The sequence below is a fragment of the Piliocolobus tephrosceles genome, chromosome 15, assembly GCF_002776525.5.
Source record: "Piliocolobus tephrosceles isolate RC106 chromosome 15, ASM277652v3, whole genome shotgun sequence".
NCBI lineage: Eukaryota > Metazoa > Chordata > Mammalia > Primates > Cercopithecidae > Piliocolobus > Piliocolobus tephrosceles.
Window position 1 is genome coordinate 10,859,287 of NC_045448.1, and position 19,426 is coordinate 10,878,712.

Sequence of the window (19,426 nt, forward strand, 5' to 3'; positions counted from 1 at the left end):
AAAGCCGCTCTCCGCCATTGAGCCGCGCGGCCTTCTCACAGCCCGGCAGCCCTCTCACAGCCCCAGTCCTGTCGGGATGTTGGGATTGTGGGAAGTCTGTCCGAGAGCCCCACGGGGGAACTCTGCCGGCCTCCTTCGCCGGAGGCCGACAGACTTCTCCCGCACACCTTAGGTTACTAAAATAAACCAGCAGTTTTGCTGTTACACTTGCCTACCCGCTGGTTCTTTTGCGCCGGCTCGGCTGGTCTTAGAAAAACAAGACAGATGGTGCCGAACCCGGGAGGAGACCCCTCCTCAGGGCCCCCAGGGTCCGGGGAGCCTCCTCCTCCTCGTTCCATGCCGCGGACGGACCAGGACCTGAGACCCGCTTCACTCACTCTCATGGCCTCTCTGGGGTAAGTGCCCTTGTCTCCTCTTTACCTCCCTCGGCCAGAAATCCTGCGCGGGTCCGAGGTCCATTTTGAGCCACCAAGTGGCTTGGGAGAGCCTTGCAGGACGGAGACGTCCGCCTGAAGGTAATCTCCACCTTGGCTTCAAGAGCCTCCAGTCTGTCTCTGCTGGTTCCAGAGGACGCTTTGAAGCCAGGCAGAGATCCACTTCCATTTCCATTGTGTCCCTCGGCCAAAATCCTGCGCAGGTCCGAGGTCCATTTTGAGCCACCAAGTGGCTTGGAAGCCACCACGTGGCTTCGGAGAGACTTGCAGGACGGAGACGTCTGCCTGAAGGTACTCTCCACTTTGGCTTCAAGAGCCTCCAGTCTGTCTCTGCTGGTTCCAAAGGACGCTTTGAAGCCAGGCAGAGATCCACTTCCATTTCCATTGTGTCCATTGTGTGTCGGTAAAGAGGAAACAAATGGGAAACCCCCAGTCCAAATTTCCAAAGAGCACCCCCTTAGGGTGCCTCCTAGCCAATTTAAAAACCTTACAGCTTGAACAAGACCTTAGGAGGAAGCGGTTAATTTTCCTTTCCACTGTGGCGTGATCGACCTCAGCAATTTCTGCCAGCGGCTAGGCAAGTGGTCCGAAATTAATTTACATACAAGGCTTTTGGGCCTTAGGCTCTCGTCCCTATACTCCCTCTCTCCCCGCTCTCCCCACCCCCTCCCTTCCTGCCCAGACTCCTCCTCCTCCCCCCATCCGGACTCCTCCTTCCTCTTCCTTACCTACTAGTAATCCACTCGGTCCCGTGCCTCCTTCGGGGCCCCCAACTGGCTGTCTTGAGTCCCCTATCTCTGCCCACACCCTCCTACAGTGTTAGCACCTTTGCGAGAGGTGGCTGGGGCGGAGGGGGTAGTCAGAGTACATGTCCCTTTTTCATTGGCCGATCTTTCCAAAATTGAGAAGCGTTTAGGTGATTTCTCAGCTAATCCTACCCTATACATAAAGGAATTTAGACACCTTTGTCAGGCCTATGACTTAACTTGGCATGACCTCCAGGTTATCCTAACCTCTACCCTAAACTGACTGAGGTTCTAACCCAATATACCCGGTTAGATCCGGCCTCCCCCACAGGGGCCACCATTTTGGCATCTTATTTCATTTCTCAATCAGCTCCTGACATTCGTAAAAAAAAAAAAACTTCAAAAGGTAGAGGATGGTTCTCAGATACCAATACAAGACCTAGTTAAATTAGCCTTTAAGGTCTAAAACTCCAGAGAGAAGACGGCAAGTTTGCCTTGAACAGAAGGTTCAGCTCCTAGCAGCGGCTTTACAGCCCAGTTGTAACCCCAGGCCAGAGAGCACACACCCCACAGACTCCAAGGCTGCAAAAAGAGCCTGCTATAAGTGCGGCAAGGCAGGACACTATGCCAACAGGTGTCCGCAGGGTCCCCGAGCCCCAACGCAGCCTTGCTATAAGTGCAAGGCATCAGGACATTAGGCCAGTGAATGTCCTAACCCTCGTCCACCAGCAACCCCCTGCCCTGCTTGCCAGAGGGAGAACACTGGAAGTCTGATTGCCCCCCCCTGAGAACAGGTGCCGCGCCTCTACGTGACCCCCTTTCCCAGGATCCTGGGAGCTCCTTCCAGCTCCTACATCTGGACGACGACAACTGAAGGTGCCGAGACTCGGGGACCCCCATCACCTTCGCCAAGCCGCGGGTAACTCTCCTGGTAGCGGGTAAGACAATTACTTTTTTAATCAACAGCGAGGCTACCTATTCTGTTTTGCCGTCCTTCTCTGGACCTAGCCTTCCATCCACTATCTCTGTAGTAGGAGTAAGTGGAAAGCCATCCACTCCACGGAAAACTCCAATCCTTAATTGCTGCCTGGCCAACAAGTACTTTGCGCACTCATTCCTCATTCCCAACTAAAAAGGGCCCCTACCGAAAGCAATCAGTGGAAATCAGTTTGGCTTTCCCCCACTCGCCTCAAACTTACTAAATTTTCTTAACTATCTCATACTCCCCAACCTTGCCAGGACTATCCTTCTGGGTTTTGCCCATATTCCAACAAATGCTTCCATTCCTCATTCCTATACTAATACTGTGCCTTATTTTATTTTTCATCCATACGTCCAAATACCAACCATGGGCTCCGACCTTGGCGACGCCCCTTAACAGCAGGAAGTAGCCAGACAGACCACGGCGCCCCTTTATCACTATTATCAATAAAAGGTTGGACTGTTTGGACTAACCGAGGCAAGATGGTGCACTTCCGGGTTCTTCATCCCCCACCCCCAACTCTTCCCGCGCGCGCGAAAATGCAGCCGGCGCCCAGGGAGGGTGCAGATCAACTGGGCATGCGCCAGGTGACATCAATCCGAAGAGACCAAGATTTACCTGGTCGCACCTGCGGAACGCCCCCTGACACGCCCATGCCCCACCTATTGCCCTCCCACTCCTAGAAAAGCCGCTCTCCGCCATTGAGCCGCGCGGCCTTCTCACAGCCCGGCGGCCCTCTCACAGCCCCAGTCCTGTCGGGATGTTGGGATTGTGGGAAGTCCGTCCGAGAGCCCCACGGGGGAACTCTGCCAGCCTCCTTCGCCGGAGGCCGACAGACTTCTCCCGCACACCTTAGGTTACCAAAATAAACCAGCAGTTTTGCTGTTACACTTGCCTACCCGCTGGTTCTTTTGCGCCGGCTCGGCTGGTCTTAGAAAAACAAGACAGCTACTTTCACCCAAAGTGAAAATGGTTGGGGCTACAAGAGGAAGGCCAGTGCAGATTTTTCCATAGATAAATTGGGGCTTCCTTTAATGTTGCTGTTCTGATGAACCGGGAGCTTTCTGGGGACTTGGCGGGAGCAGCTGACAAGGCAAGAATTGTGGCCCTGGATGCTTCCTCTGCGGTCACCGCCTGGTATGACGCCTCCAAGGTGTGTGCGCGCGGGAAGGAGAGGGTAGTAAAGCCAACTTTTCATCCAAAAAGCAGAGGCTTAGGGGACAAAAGGGACGGAAAATATCCCCTGCAAATTAAAAAATGCAGACACACATTTCCCCTGCCTTCACTTCCCACGGACCCGACCCTTCAGCTCCTTCCCGCGGGCTCTCAAGCTCCGAGTCCCGTGGGCCCTGCGCCCGCGGAGCTGGGCGGAGCTTGGGACCCTGCCTCGCCCGCCTACCTGGGGAGGGACGGGGCCGACAGGAAGTGGGCGGGGCTGGCTCGCAGGGCGGAGCCTCGTTGCGCTCTGTGAATCGCAGGTGTCCTTGCTCCCGGGCTGGTGGGGCCACCCTGTGACTGCCTGGGCTGGAACTTTCTGCCTCGCCCAGCTGAAGGCCCTAAACTTGCTAAGCCTTTTAGGGTTGAGGAAAACCCATTAAAAGACAACTCCAGCAACCTCCCAAAGGCAGCTCCCCTGGAAAGTCTCATATAAAGTTAGACCACAAAATGTGGGGTGGGCCCTGAGCCCTCGCTCAAGGGCACAGAGCAAGTCACTGGCAGAGCAGGGACTGGAACCCGATGTCCTGATCCCCAGGTGAGGCCAGCCTTAGAGCTGCGGGAGGGGCAGGGCGGCGTGGGTCCTCCCAGGCTGGGGCTCAATGAGGCGCACCCAGAGTGAATTTGGATGTTTTTCCAGGGATAAGGACATGTGAAAAGAGACTGGCAGTGACTGACCTGGACTGGCAGGTGAGGTTTTTTTTTTCCCCCTCAACATTTTATTTTGAAATTTTTCAGACACACAGAGAAGCTGAAAGAATGGCAGGGCATTCTTTCTACCCAGCATATGCCCGCCCATATGCCCACCACCTAGATTCTACAGTTACATTGTATTGTATTTGCTTTGTCACCCATCAGTCCAGCCCTCTATCAACTCTCGGTCTGAAGTGGTTTTTAAATTATATTTTAATTTTTAAGAACCAATCTCCTGCCGGGCGCCGTGGCTCACACCTGTGATCCCAGCGCTTTGGGAAGCCAAGGTGGGTGGATCACCTGAGCTCAGGAGTTCGAGACCAGCCTGGCCAACATGGTGAAACCCTGTCTCTACTAAAAAATACAAAAGAAATTAGCTGGGTTTGGCAGTGCACACCTGTATTCCCAGCTACTCGGGAAGCTGAGGCAGGAGAATCGCTTGAACCTGGGAGGCAGAGATTGCAGTGAGCCAAGATCGCACCACTGCACTCCAGCCCCGGGAACAGAGTGAGACTCCGTCTAAAAAAAAGAAAAACTCAGTGGAAATATTTAGCCTCTACATACATCAGGAACTCGATCAGTCGTGATGGTTTGTCGCAGATGCCCTTGCTGGCCTTTTTTGTCCTGGTCCCTGTGTCTAGAGCCTGTGGCCAGGGCTGGAGGTATCTGAGCAAACTGCATGGCTGTTCCCAGCTGCTCAGGGCTACAGCCTGCGGTCAGCCTGACAAAGCCTCCCAGGACACATTGTCTTCTCTAAAGACACTCACGGGGTGTCTTTAGAACCCTCCTTCTGGGGGTTCAGGGAAGTCAGAGCCTCTGCTTCTTGGGCATGGCAGGAACCTGTCATCGCGGTGCAGGGAGCACAGATACCTCCATGAGAGCAGCACTCAGAAAAGCCTGGCCCAGGGTCCCGGCACACAGTGGCCCACCCTGCCACGCTCCTGCTGCGCTCATCTTTACCAGGAAAATTTAAGTCACTAGATGCCAGCCTGTGTCATCCCAGCTCTGAGGGGAGGAACAGAGGAGAGACAGAGTCCCAGGCTTGCAGCCTGATTTTAGATCAATGCTTTCCCAAAAGGTCACACCCCTCAGCTCCATCCTCATGCAAGTGTGGGAAGACAAAGCTGGCAGCTCTTTCTGGCCTGGCTCTCAGCCCTGTCTTCTCCACGCCAGCCCTCCGCCCGAGCCCAGTAGGGGCTTCACTGCCATTGCTTACCCACACTATGGCAATGGCGACCTCACCTGTTTCTTACCCCTTTCCTGATGGTTCTGTTCCCTGCAGTTCCCTTGGGGCTCACAGCCCATCAGTATCTCTCCACTGGGTACAGGATACAGTGGAAAACACCCCAGGGCTTGCCCCCATGTGCCCTGCCACCCCCGTCCTTGTCTCCTCCCCCACATCTCCCAAAATGCCAGGCTCTCTCTTGCATCCAAGCTTTTGTGGTCACCCCAGTTTTTCTACCTGGCAAGTCCTTTCACCTGTGAAGTCCCAATTCCTTGCTGCCTCCCTCATAGAAGCAGAATCCAGCTGGGGCACACAGGACTGGCCACAATGCGAGCTCAGTGGTTCACTGGCTGCCCTGCTGCCCTGCATCCCAGGCACTCTGCGCAGGCCTCTATTCATCAGGGTTTTGTCTGCACTTAGCTCTTCCTGTACAAAGCTAGGAAGCAGCGGGCCAGCTGAATGGACCCACAGAGAAGCTGCGTGGAAGGAACTGTGAATCTGCCAGCACCTACCGGAACGGCAGGAAACCCAGAGAACCACCAGCACCTACCAGAACAGCACGAAACTCTGAGAACCGGAAGCAGAGAGTGCAGGAGGCAGAAGTGATGAGAGCAGCGGGCGTCCCTGGAGCTCAGCTGAGCCAGACCAGGAGAGGCTGCCACGGAGGGAGCCTGGCTGCACCCAGTTAGAACAGAAACAGGGCTGAGGGCTCGGACCGTGAGCCCTCAGGTTCTCACTGTTCCCTTCAGCTGGTGACTGTGTGACCGTGGGCGGTCACTTAATCTTGCCGGTAAGGGCCTCAGTTTCCTCATCTGTAGAACGGCGTTGGAAAGGCATGGCTGGGAGGTCTCAGACATGAAGCAGAGTGCTGTGAACGCTCCGGGTTTACAGACAGAGCGGATGTTCCTAGTGCATTGCACTCATTTTCCCTCGCCCGACAGAAGCTCATGACCTCCGCCATTGTTCCCAAACAAGCAGGAAGCTTCACACCGACGCCTGATCCACAATTCCCAGAGCGCCCTCAAGGCCACCATCTCGTGCAAGCCTCACAACATCCACGAGGGGGCAGCACAGGCCTATCATCGCCCGGTGGCCTGAAGGCGGCTGCCGGAAGCCAAGTGCGATAATGGTGGGGGTGGCCCCCAGGAGCCCCGGCTTCGCTCCCTCCCGCTCCCCTACCCTGTGCGGAGGACTCCGCCCTCGGGGTAGGGGGCTGCTGAACTGGGCGTGGCATCTACTCCAGAACTCTCTGCCCCCTGGCCCTAGGGCTCAGATGACGAACACACACACACACACGGGGCCCGCCCCTTTCCTGGGAGCTACCCGTTCCCAGGACAACAGTCAACACAGGCGGGAGTTCAAAACAAAACTGGGCTCAAATGCTCTCCCCATCGGCCACTCTGAGCTCGAGGCCTAAAGCGACAGGGAGGAGGACCCTGCCCAGGCTGTCCCGGGGTTAGGAGGGAGAGAGTGTTCCAGGAGGAGGTTTGAGCTGAGCTCAGGCACAGGATCTCTCTCTGTCTCTTTCTCTCTCTCTCACACACACACACACACACAGACACACACTTGCACCCATGGGGAGCCACCCCACCCCTGGGCTCCAGAGAACCACATCACCTGGGTACCGATTGTCCCCCACCAGGCCGCCAACCTGTGTCTCCTCAGCTGCCCGGATTGGCCCTATGGTCAGCAGAGGTCTGGCTGGTGGCTGTCAGGCCCCCCAGGCTCTGAAGGCGCAGCGGGTGGCCCAGGGAGCTGCCTGCGGTGGCGGTGGCGTGCAGCAGGACCAGCTGTGGCGGGAGCTCCTGGAGGCCGAGCGTCGGGGCCAGCGGCGCTGGTGAGTCCCTGCCCTCCTTTCTCCACCCTGACCCCCGCAGCCTGACTACAAGTTGGGGAAACTTTTGGAGAAAGGGAGATGGGTGGGCAGCTGATCCGGGCTGAGGGACAGAGAGCATGGCATGCCCGGGGGGAGGTGGGTCACCAGCCCAGCCCAGAGCCAGACCCGAGCCTGAGCCTAGGAAGCCAGGAAGATGGAGGCCAGGAGCAGATGCCGCTGGGTCCGATCAGCCCCACCTCCCTGGAGCAGGAGCCTGCTGGCCTAGTCTGGGTGAGAGGCGCTGGCGGTCTGACCTGACTCTGGGAAAGATGCTCCTTCACGCATTCATTCAACCAAAAATCCCCGTGAGCCGCTCTGAAACGAGACCAGATGCAACAAGGGACTGGACAGACCTGGCCATGGCTCCACGGAGCGTTCATACTCAGGACAGGGCAGCCAAAAAGCAAGCAGAAAAGCAAACAAGTACAATTCTGTATGAAGTATGACCAGCCATAAGAAGGAAACAGTTCAGGGTTAGGGGGAGAGCCGGCTGAAGGCCTCTCTGAGGAGGAGACATTTAGGCTGAGACATGAAACAGGAGAAGGAGTCAAGAGTTTGACGTATCTAAAAAGCAAAACAAAGAATTCGTGTAGCTGAGGCACAGGGAGTGAGGAAGGCCACAGGATAAGGGGGAGCAGCCGGGGGCCACCCCAGCCCTAGTAAAAGTCTGGATGCGTTTTTTCCAAAGGAGACACCATCCAGGATTTTAAGCAAGAACATGGCATGATCCCGACTACATTTTTAACTGAGCAGCCTGATAGATTCTAGGAAGCACTCATCTCGTACCGCTGAAACTTCACACCCGTGGATTAGCAACGCCCCATTCCCCCTCCTCCCAGCCTCTGGCACCCACCATTCTAGTCTTTACTCCCAGGAGTCTATTTTCAGTGCCTCATAGAAGTGGAATTGTGCAATATTTGACTTTCCATGTCTGTCTTGTTAGCTTAGCATCCTGTCCTCCGGCTTCATCCATCTTGTCGCATATCACAGAATTTCCTCCCATTCTAAGGCCGAATGTATATATGTGCAGTTTCTTTATTCATTTGTCAATGGACTTTAGGTTGCTTCCACATTTGACTGTTATATGTATTGCTACAATGGACATGGGAGTGGTTTCGATTCTTTTGGATGAATTCTCAAAAATGGATGTCTTAGTCCATTTTGCATTGCTGTCAAGGAACACCTGAGGCTGGGTAATTTATAGATAGGTTTATTTGGCTCACTGTTCTGCAGGCTGTACAAGCATAGTCTTGGAATCCACTTGGCTTCTGGTGAGAGTCTCAGGAAGCTTACAATAATGGCAGAAGGTGAAGGAGGAACAGGCGTGTCGCATGGTAAGAGAGGGACCCAGAGAGAGGGGGGGAGGTGTCAGGCTCTTTTTAACAACCAGCTCTCTCCTGTGAACTAATAGAGCAAGAGCTCATTCATTACCGCAAGGAAGGCACCAAGCCAGTCATGATCCAGACACCTCCCACTGGGCCCTACCTTCAACACTAGGGATCACATTTCAATATGAGATTTGGACAGAACAAACACTCAAACCATATCGGAGGGATTGCAGGATTATATGCTACCTCTATTTTTAATTTTTGGAGGAACCTCCATTGTCTTTTCCATAGCAGTGGCACCATTTTGCATTCCCATCAGCAGTATCTCAGCATTCCAGTTTCTCCACACAATGGCCAACACTCATTGATTGTCTTTTGGTTTTTGATAACAACCATCATAATAGGTGTGAGGTGGTATCTCATTGTGATTTTTTGTTTTGTTTTGTTTTGAGATGGAGTCTCACACTGTCACCCAGGCTGGAGTACAGTGGCGTGATCTCAGCTCACTCCAACCTCTGCCTCTCAGGTTCAAGCAATTCTCCTGCCTCAGCCTCCCAAGTAGCTGGGATTACAGATGCCCTCCACCACTCCTGGCTAATTTTTGTATTTTTATTAGAGACAGGTTTTTACCATGTTGGCCAGGCTGGTCTTTTTTTTTTTTTTTTTTTTTTTTTTTTTTTTTTTTTTTTTTTTTTTTGAGACGGAGTCTTGCTCTGTCACCCAGGCTGGAGTGTAGTGGTGCGATCTCAGCTCACTGCAAGCTCCGGCCAGGCTGGTCTTGAACTCCTGACAGCAGATGATCCACACGCCTCAGCCTCCCAAAGTGTTGGGACTACAGGTATGAGCCACCGTGTTTGACCTCATTGTGATTTTGATTTGCATTTCTCTGATGATGAGTGACATTGATAATCTTTTCATATATTTATTGGCCATTTATTTATCTTCTTGGAGAAATGTCTATTCAAGTCTTTAACCCATTTTTTCGATTGGGTTATTTGGTTTTGTGCTACTAAGTTGTAGAAGTTCCTTATACATTTTGGAAATTAACTCCTTATCAGAAATATGATCTGTAAATGTTGTCTCCCATTCTGTGTGTTGCCTATTCACTTTGTTGCTTGTTTCCTTTGCTCTTCAGAAGTTTTTGAGTTTGATGTAATCCCATCTGTCTATCTGCTTTTGTTGCCTGTCCTTTGTGTGGCATATCCATGGAATAATTGCCAAGCCCAATGTCATGAAGCTTCCTCCTATGTTTTTGAGTGGATTGGTATGTATCATGTTAGAAAGGATCCAATTTCATTCTTTTGCATGTGAAAAGCTTCTGCACAGCAAAGGCAACAATTAACAGAGTGAAAAGGCAACAATGAACAGAGTGAAAAGGCAACAATTAACAGAGTGAAAAGGCAACCTACAGAATGACAGAAAATATTTACAAACTGAGTAAATGTGGGAGGAAAGGTAAGGAAGGAATAAAGGATGACAGGTCTCGCTTGAATAATTAATAGGGAGGAGAAGATAAATGATGAAGATGCTGAGTTCTGGTGAGTTTTAAATGCCCGAACCACGTCTAGATGGAGCTGCCCAGGAGGTAGTTGAGTGTGAGAGTCAGGAGTTGCGCATTAAAAACCCATGCAGAAGGGGAGAATGAGGACTGACTGCGAATGGACACAAGGTGTTTTGTGGGTGATGAAATGTTCTGGAATCAGAAAGTGGTGATGGTTGCCCAACTCCGTGAATATATTAAGGTCATTGAATTGTGTGCTTTAAAAAGTGAATCTTATGGAATGCGAATTCTATCTCAGTTTTAGCAGGAAACGGGTGGGCATTGGCCCCAGCGATGTGAATAAGCTCTCCCCAGAAGAGCACAATGGATCAGAAGAGGTGAGGATGCAGGACAGAACTTGCAACATTTACTAGAAAGGCAGAGACGCTGCCAGGAAACACCAGAGAAGAAAGCCAGGGGCATAAGGAGGTGTAAAGACCAAGGGGAAAGAGTTCCAAAGAAGAATGTGGAAGGCAGTGAGTGCTGCCCGACAGAAAACAATGTGAGCCAGACACATAGCTTAAATGTTCTCATGCTGCTTTCAAAAATGAAACAAGAGGTCGGGAACAATGGCTCACACCTGTAATCCCAGCACTTTGGGAAGCTGAGGCAGGCAGATCACCTGAAATCAGGAGTTCGAGACCAGCCTCGCCAACATGGTGAAACTCCATCTCTACTAAAAATACAAAAACTAGTCAGGCATGATGACATGCACTTGTAATTCCAGCTACTCAGGAGGCTGACGCAGGCAGAGTTGCTTGAACCCGGGAGGCGGAGGCTGCAGTCAGTTAAGATTGTGCCACTGCACTCCAGCCTGGGCGACAGAGTGAGATTGCATCTCAAAAAAACCAAAAAACAAAAAGAACTTGTAGCGATAAAAATATATAAAGTTGAAATATAAGACACAACTGAAGTGAGACTTCATAAACTCAAGACAGGAGAAATTATTCAGAAAATCAAGACAGAAAACACAAATGACGAATTAAAAACGTAGAGAAACTGAACAAGAAGCTCCAACCTATCCTTAATCAAAACTCCCAAAGGAGAGAATGGGAGAGAGAAAATGTCTAAAGAGAAAGTGAGAATTTTCCAGAACCAAAGAAATGCAGGAGTCCACAGATACTAGAGTAGGTGCTCCACAGAAACAGGCGCATTAACAAGAAAGTAAGACATGGAATTCCCCAAGACGGGGATGCCAGCGTGTTGGTGAAGAAAAGGGACCAGCCTGTGATCTTGAGGCACGGCCAGGCCAGTGGGAGCAGGAGGACACGGGGCTTCCGAGGAGGTGTCTAAGAAAGGTTTCAAAGGAATGTTTATTATCTGATGCACATGACAGTGTAGAAAATAATATTGAGAGGGACTTCACAGTTTTGTTGGAACATCTGGAATCAATGATCAGTACATAGAAGCCTAAAAAATTGGGAGGAAATGTAATTTCTCTGTTAGCTGTAGAAAGAATACAAGGTTGTACAAGAACAGAATTGGGGCATATTGCACTCCTTAGTTCATCAGGGAATAACATTTACATAATCATAAGAATCAAAATGATACATATCAATTTAACCAAGATCTGTAATGATTTTGAAAGAACAAGGGGAAGGGCAGGAGTAAGAATGCTAACTCTTCATCTCCTATAATAGAAAGTCGATAGATAAGTTTAAATTTTAAAATATATTAAGGAACAGCAGTGGATATGGTTTGGATCTGTGTCCCCACCCAAATCACATGTTGAATTGTATAATCCCCAGTGTTGGAGGTGGGGCCCGGTGGAAGGCGACTGGATCATGGGGTCGGTTTCTCATAAACGGTTTATACCATCCCCATGGTACTGTCCTCACAGTAGGGAGTTCTCACCAGATTTGGTTCTTTTAAAGTGTGTGGCACTTCCCTTCTCTCTCTCTTGCTCCTGCTCTGGCCATATGACCTGCCTGCTGCCACTTTGCCTTCCACCATGATTGTAAGTTTCCTGAGACCGACCCAGAAGCTAAGCAGATGCCAGCATCCTGCTTCCTGTACAGCCTGTGGAACTGTGAGCCAATTACACCTTTTTTATTTTCATTTATTTATTTTTTTCAGATGGAGTCTCACTCTGTTGCCCAGGTTGGAGTGTAGTGGCTCAATCTCTGCTTACTGCAACCTCCACCTCTCAGGCCCAAGCAATTCTCTTGCCTCAGCCTCCCTAGTAGCTGGAATTACAAGAGCCTGCCACCATGCCTGGCTAGTTTTTGTATTCTTGGTAGAGACAGGGTTTCACCATGTTGGCCAGGCTGGTCTTGAACTCCTGACCTCAGGTGATCCACCCACCTCGGGCTCCCAAAGTGCTGGGATTACAGGAGCGAGCCAGCGCTCCTAGCCTACACCTTCTTTATAAATTACCCAGTCTCAGGTATTCTTTGTAGCAAGGCAAGAATGGCGTAATACAGCAGTAGAATCCTATTATTTCAAAATCCGGACGCAAAGGCCTGAAGAAACAGCTAAAAAGCTGGCAAAGGTTTGACTCTAAGATGTGAGGCTCAGGGGCTATGAGGAGGGGGACAGAGAAGGCTGTTTGTATTGTTTTGTAGAATTGTGTGACTTTTTAAAATTAGATTCAAATAAAATTAAATGACTAGTGCAAGGTAATACTATCCTTACGGTCCCTCCCTTTTCCTACCCCTCCCTAGCCTTCCTCTGTCACTCACATTGGAAGGTTACAAAGGTTTGGGGACGTGAAAACTGGTTTTTCCACAGAGAATGCTTGCCTACTGTAGCCTTCTGAAAATGCACAGAGGCAGGGTGAGATTGCAGCCTTTGCTTGCTTAGGCAGTCCTACCATAGCAACATCATAGTTGTCATTCTAGGAAAAGTCACTGGAAATTGAAATGTTTGTTCTTTTGGTGGGATACACCATCAATACCTGCTTGGCACTTGGCATTTGTTTCACTTAAAAATTATTTTGTTCTGGCTGGGCATGGTGGCTCATGCCTGTAATCCCAGCACTTTGGGAAGCCGAAGTGGGTGAACCACCTGAGGTCAGGAATTCAAGACCAGCCTACAAATATGGTGAAATCCCATCTCCGCTAACAATACAAAAATTAGCCGGGTGTGGTGGCACGCATCTGTAGTCCCAGCTATTTGGGAGGCTGAGACAGGAGAATTGCTTGAACCCGGGAGGCAGAGGTGGCAGTGAGCTGAGATTGCGCCACTGCATTTCAGCCTAGGTAACAGAGCGAGGCTCCCTCTCAAAAAAAAAAAAAAAAAAAATTTAGTTCTTCCATGTGATACATTGTTGCATTGACTTGACACAGTGAAAGTCATTGGTAAAAATGTCCTGGAAGGAACTCACACAGCCAACATGCTTTTCCTTTCCAGGGTTCAGAACTGGAGTTTCCTGAAAGACTATGACCCAATGGTAAGGAAAAATATGTTCCTGCCAAACATATTTGCGAATGAATATTATTCATTCTTTCCATCATTCAACTGACATTTACTGAAGATCTACTACGGACTAGATGCTGGATGTGCAGAGATGAGTAAAATACACTCTTGTTTCAAGGAATTGCATTCCTTGGGACCATTGGAAAGAAAACGGTTATATGAAGCATTTAGAAATTTGTTTCCTTCAGTGTTTCTTAGTTTTATTAAGATGAACCAATTAGAAATGACAGGCATCTGTTGCTGAAATGTCTCCCCTGACTGAGGATGTCAGCAATGTGTAGTCATATCTGTGTGGCGCGCCCAAGAAGGGCAATGAGATTGGCTAAAAATACTTTGTAAACAAATTCCCTGACTCTGGTATCACCACCTGCAATCTACCCTCCACTTCGCCACCAGACTGATTTCCCTAAATGGCAGAACTGGCCGTGCAGCTCCCCTGATTAAAATGCTTCGGTAAGTCTGAAGTTTTCAGGTAGCTTACAAAGCCTCCTGTGATCTAAACTGTCTATCTCCCCAGCCTCATTACCCACCCCACGCAGACCTCACAACACACTCTTTTTTTTTTTCTTTAAGATGGAGTCTCACTCTGCTGCCCAGGCTGGAGTGCAGTGGTGCAATGTCAGCTCACAGCAACCTGCACCTCCTGGATTCTAGCGATTCTCCTGCCTCAGCCTCCTGAGTAGCTGAGATTATAGGTGCACACCACCATGCCTGGCTAATATTTGTGTTTTTAGTAGAGAGGGGGTTTCACTATGCTAGCCAGGCTGGTCTCGAACTCCTGACCTCAATTATCCAACTGCCTTGGCCTCCCAAAGTGCTGGGATTACAGGCATGAGCCACCACACTCAGCCCCCACAACACTCTTTATCCATGCCTTTGGGCCTGCTGGTGCCCTGCTGGAATGTCCTTCCCACCTGGTCAGCCTGATGGACTCCTATTCACTCTTCAAGACCCTGCTCTAGTGCCTCCTCTTCTGGGTAATCTCCCCTCCCTGGGTAGGCTTGACCAGGTCACTCCTTCCTTTGATTCACCAGCATATCTCACCCGTTATTTTGGTATTCTATGTAACATAATACTGCAATGCCCAATTTCACCAGCTGTGAACTCCTTAAGAGAAAGGATGAGGCCAGGAATGGTAGCCCATGACTGTAATCCCAGCACTTGGGGAGGCTGAGGTGGGAGGATCACCTGGACCCATGGGTTCAAGACCAGCCTGGGCAACATAGGGAGACCCTTTCACTACAAAAAATAACATTATTTTTTAAAAAGAGAAAAGATGAATATGAATTCATCACTGCACCCTATCACAACCCTAGCATTTGCCCCATCCCCCAGAGACCATAAAAAAGTGAACATTCAGTTCATGCTGGATGAATGAGTGAATGAAAAGATGGATCTCACTATTAAAAGGATGGTCAGCCAGGCACGGTGGCTCACGCCTGTAATCTCAATACTTTGAGAAGCCAAGGCAGGTGGATCACCTGAGGTTGGGAGTTCAAGACCAGCCTGACCAACATGGAGAAACCCCATCTCTACTAAAAATACAAAAATTAGCCAGGTGTGGTGGTGCATGCCTGTCATTCCAGCTACTTGGGAGGCTGAGGAAGCAGAATCGCTTGAACCTGGGAGGCGGAGGTTGCAGTGATCCGAGATGGCGCCATTGCCCTCCAGCCTGGGCAACAAGAGCGAAACTCCATCTCAAAAAAAAAAAAAAAAAAAGATGGTCAAAGGACCAACCTGGAAGATAAGCAATGTGGACAGTCACTCGAGGGGGGTGGCCATGCTTACCTGGACCCTGCCAGGTTGAGGAAAGGTTTAATGCCTGCATTGTGGACCTGCTGGGCTTGTTGCTGTCTATTCTGGAGGGAAAATTCAGCTCATGGGACCTGATATCCCGCCCTGTGCATCTGGTCTGGGCTTCCAGCCTGTAAGAGTCTCTCCCTCCTAAGGGCTATGTGATAGCAACCTGACTACTGAAATCTGCATCATGACCAAAGGGGGGAGCCACCTCAGCATGGACTCTGCCAGGTGAAAGCCAGGATCTCCTTACTTGACAGGTCATGTCACTTCTATTAGACACAGGGTAGCAGAAAGGTAACCCTAAACAGGGGCAGGAAGAGCTGAGGATGTTTTCCCACTTGTCAGATTTTTTTTTTTTTTTTTTTCGAGACGTGGTCTCACTGTCTCCCAGGCTGGACTATAGTAGCATGATCATGGCTCACTGCAGCCTCAACCTCCTAGGCTCAAGTCATCCTCCCACCTCAGCCTCCTGAGTAGCTGGGGCTACGTGCATGCGCCACCACACCCAACTAATTTTTGTATTTTGAGAGAAAGAAGCCAGACAGAAAAGCCATGATTTCACTAATGTAAAGTTCAAAACCAGGCAAAGCTAATGTGTGGCATTGGAGGTCAAGGTCAGGTTGCCTTGGGAGCAGAGACAGGGGTTGAGGGGCTGAAAGGAGGCAGGGGAGGGGATCATACCCCTTGATCTGGTTGGGTACATGGGCATCTTCACTTTGTGAACATTTGTTAAGCTGGACAGTGATGGCTTGTGCATTTTTCTGTGTGAATGTTATACTCTAAGTACAAATTTACCAAAAACAAAAATCAAAACCTCCCACCAGATGTAAAACGGCATCTTAGTCCTGGGGTAGAAAGGGGAATAAGACCTGATCCTTCCCTTGATCTCTGCAGGTCGCAGCATAAAAGTTAAGGGATCTGGGAGGCACCTGGGGAAGGGGAAGTGGAGGAAGAGGAGGGACAAGCTTGGCAGAGGCTGTGACATCGGGTCACTCTTGGGGGATCCCAAGTCCAAACCAGGATTGAATCGCCTGGAGACGCTTCACACAGAGAGGCACCTGCTCTCTGCTCTGTTTTCTCCCATCCTAAGGTCCTCCTTTTTCCACGCTCTGTGTAACCCGAGCTGTCCCCTCTCCTCAGGGCAACAAGAAGGAGCCTGAGAAGTTGCCAGACCATGTGCCTCTCTTTTCGGACACAGTTCCCAGTTCCACGAACCAGGCTGTGGGTAGCAGGCTGGACACGCCCCTGGGACAGACTCTCATCCGCATGGACTTCTTCTTCACAGAAGGGGCCCGGAAGAAGAAGCTGGAGGATGAGATGCAACCCATCTAGGAGCAAGGAGGGCTGGGCTGGCCTTCCCCAGGTGGGTGTGGGTGGGGACAAGAGATCCGGCCCACGACAGCACCAGTCAGCAACCCACACAAGGCAGCTTGGGTCTGCACTGTCTCTAAGCTGCAGGACGCTCTTCCGGCGGGCTGGCTCCATGAGGTCACTCTTACATACTTTTTACACGTGAGATTCAGAGGACTCAGTAACTGGCCCCCAGCCATACAACCCCCAGCCTTTCCATCTTGAAAACCCATGGGTGCCCCATGAAAGGGACCCTGCATTGTGGTGAGGAGGACTGAATGCCTGGGTTCAAATCCAGCTCCTGGCTCTGATGAGCTGTGGGACCTTGAGCTGGCTGCTGCAACACTCTGTACCTCTGTCTCCCCTCCTGAGATTCGGTGTGTTCTCTGCTTGCAGCTACTGTGACAAGTGACCACAAACTGCGTAGCTTAAAACAACACAAATGTATCATCTTACAGCTCTGAAGATCACAACCCTGACATGGGTGTCATTGGGCCAAAATCGACATGTTGCAGAGCTGTGCTCTTTTAGGAGGATCTGGGGAAGAATCTATTTCCACATTTTTTCCAGTTTCTCAAGGCAGCCTGCATTCCTTAGCTTGCAGCTCCTTACTCCATCTTTAAAGCCAGCATCCTAGCATCTTCAAATCAATCTCTATCGCTCGCTCTCTCCTGCCTCACTCCTTCATCTTTTCCCTCTCTCTCTCTTTTTTTTTTTTTTTTTCTTTTTTTTCCAGACGGAGTCTCCCATTATCACCTGGGCTGGAGTGCAATGGCGTGATCTTGGCTCACTGCAACCTCCGCCTCCTAGGTCCAAGCAATTCTCCTGCCTCTGCCTCCTGAGTAGCTGGGATTACAGGCATGTGCCACCATGCCCGGCTAATTTTTTGTATTTTTAGTAGAGACGGGGTTTCTCCATGTTGGTCAGGCTGATCTTGAACTCCCAACCTCAGGTGATCCTCCTGCCTCGGCCTCCCAAAGTGCTGGGATTACAGGTGTGAGCCACCACGCCTAGCCATACCTGGCTAATTTTTGAAATTTTATGTAGAGATAGGGTCTCACTAGGTTGCCTAGGCTGGTCTTGAACTTTTGGGCTCAAATGATCCTCCCACCTTGGCCTTCCAAAGCACTGGGATTACAGGCATCTGGTTTCACTCCTCCATCTTTTAAGGACCCTTGTGATTATATCACAACCTTCATATTTAAGTAAAAAATGCAGAAAAGGCTTAGTTCCTCTTTGTTGGTTAAAACACAAATGGATTCATTCTTTCAAGCATCCGCATTCTCCTCTTCTTCCTGGGCACTCGGCTAGGCTGTGTTTTCCCTTGGTTTGGGTGGAGCATGTGACAGAGCCATGGCCAGTGGAATGGCAGCAAAAACCCTAGGTCTCCCTTCCAGGTCTGGTCCATGAGACACTCCAGGTATTGGCTTGTTCTCCTTTCCCCATCAACTGAAGAAGGGAGAGGACTTGAAGGATGCAGGGAAGAGATGGGCACAAGATGGAGGGAGCATGTCAGGCCCAAGCCTGGAGCCCTGAGTAAGCTCGTGGAGCAGAATCTCCCTACACCTACACTGACACACAAACAAAATAAACAAAAACTGACCAAAACAAAAACAATAGCCCACACTTCTAGGGTAAAGCATTTTAAATGTATTTTCTCAACAACCTAAGGGAATCAACAGGCAGGGATTTCATATTCATTTAATACAGGCAAAACCTGAGATTCAGAGAGGTGAAATAAAATCCCAAACATATATTAATGCCAGGCCTCAAGCTTGAAGCCCAGTGTCCTCTGCAGGACCCCAGCCGTGGCCTCCAGAAAAGAGAGAAAAATGGGGCAGGGGCTGAAATGACTGCTCTGTCTTTGATGCTTGCTTGGGTCTTATTTGGCAGTAGCTAAATGTCACTGTTATTTGCATGTATTAACTCATTTAATCCTCTCAGCAACCCTGCGAGATAGATACTCCTATAAATGAGGCAACTAAAGCACATAGAGGCTAAGTCACTTGCCCAAGGTTACACAGCTGGCAAGTGGTGAAGCTGGAGTTCAGACTTGGCAGTTGAGTCTGGCTCCAAGGACTATATACTTAAGCACTATGCTATATGGGTCCCCTTTAATCCTCAATAAATTGATTCCCCAAAATTTAGCAAATTACAGGATTTTTCTGCTTAAAGAAAGTCGCTTGATCCTTAAGAAAGGGAAAACTGATTTTTTCCAATCCCTGGGATCCCTACTACCACCAAGAATAGATCATTGGTGTTTCCAGGAGTTACACAGGACAGGACACGTTATTTCCATGCAACAGCCCCTACGCCTCATGCCACACCCTAGCCCTGTGCGACTGTGTGATGAAGCAGACCAGGCCCAATGTGACTTGGCCAGGAAGAGGCCCAACCCTTCCTACTTGGATCTGGAGGCCACCGCCTTCTTTCTCAGTGTCTGACATGAAAGCTGGGCTCCCTCTCCACTCTGAGATCATCAGCTGGGCAAAGGTCAGTGGCCAGGACAGCCAGGGGTCCTGGTCACATCCTGGCAGCATCCCATGAAGGTCAAGTGCTTGCCCTCGGACTGGGCGGGTACAAAGATGCTGGAGGCTCCTTAAAGACCCAATCTATGTTTTTGCCCTGAGTCTGCCTTATATTATTCTCACACTCGAAATCAAGATTTCCATTTGAGGGAGAAAGAGGCACTAGAAAAGTCAAGGTTAAGGATGGCTGCAGGTGGTCAGGCCTGTGCAGAGGGGAGGGAATCATTGAGTGCCCAGGAGGGCAGTGAGGAGGGCCATGGACCTGCGCCGGTTCTGCCACTCCTGGAAGCAC

General features: G+C 50.3%; 1 protein-coding gene across 2 annotated transcripts; it reads left to right on the top strand.

The window, feature by feature from the left end:
* The first annotated feature begins 6,630 nt into the window (after positions 1-6,630).
* Positions 6,631-19,127, top strand: C15H2orf50 (chromosome 15 C2orf50 homolog). 2 transcript variants are annotated; one of them, XM_023198487.2, is made up of 4 exons: positions 6,678-7,132; positions 13,391-13,430; positions 16,397-16,619; positions 18,874-19,127. In XM_023198487.2, exons 1-3 carry the CDS (start codon positions 6,870-6,872, stop codon positions 16,586-16,588), a joined length of 495 nt encoding a protein of 164 aa, XP_023054255.1. In that variant the 5' UTR covers positions 6,678-6,869; the 3' UTR covers positions 16,589-16,619; positions 18,874-19,127. The 2 variants fall into 2 exon arrangements, with proteins under 2 accessions (XP_031790017.1, XP_023054255.1); XM_031934157.1 differs by lacking the exon at positions 18,874-19,127 and having other exon boundaries at positions 6,631-7,132; positions 16,397-16,835.
* The last annotated feature ends 299 nt before the right edge of the window (positions 19,128-19,426 follow it).

Coding starts and splice junctions, on each gene's coding strand:
- C15H2orf50 (XM_031934157.1), top strand. CDS start 6,870: ATGGGGAGCCACCCCACCCCTGGGCTCCAGAGAACCACATCACCTGGG. Junction 7,133..13,390: donor CGTCGGGGCCAGCGGCGCTG/GTGAGTCCCTGC, acceptor TTTCCTTTCCAG/GGTTCAGAACTGGAGTTTCC. Junction 13,431..16,396: donor TGAAAGACTATGACCCAATG/GTAAGGAAAAAT, acceptor CCCTCTCCTCAG/GGCAACAAGAAGGAGCCTGA.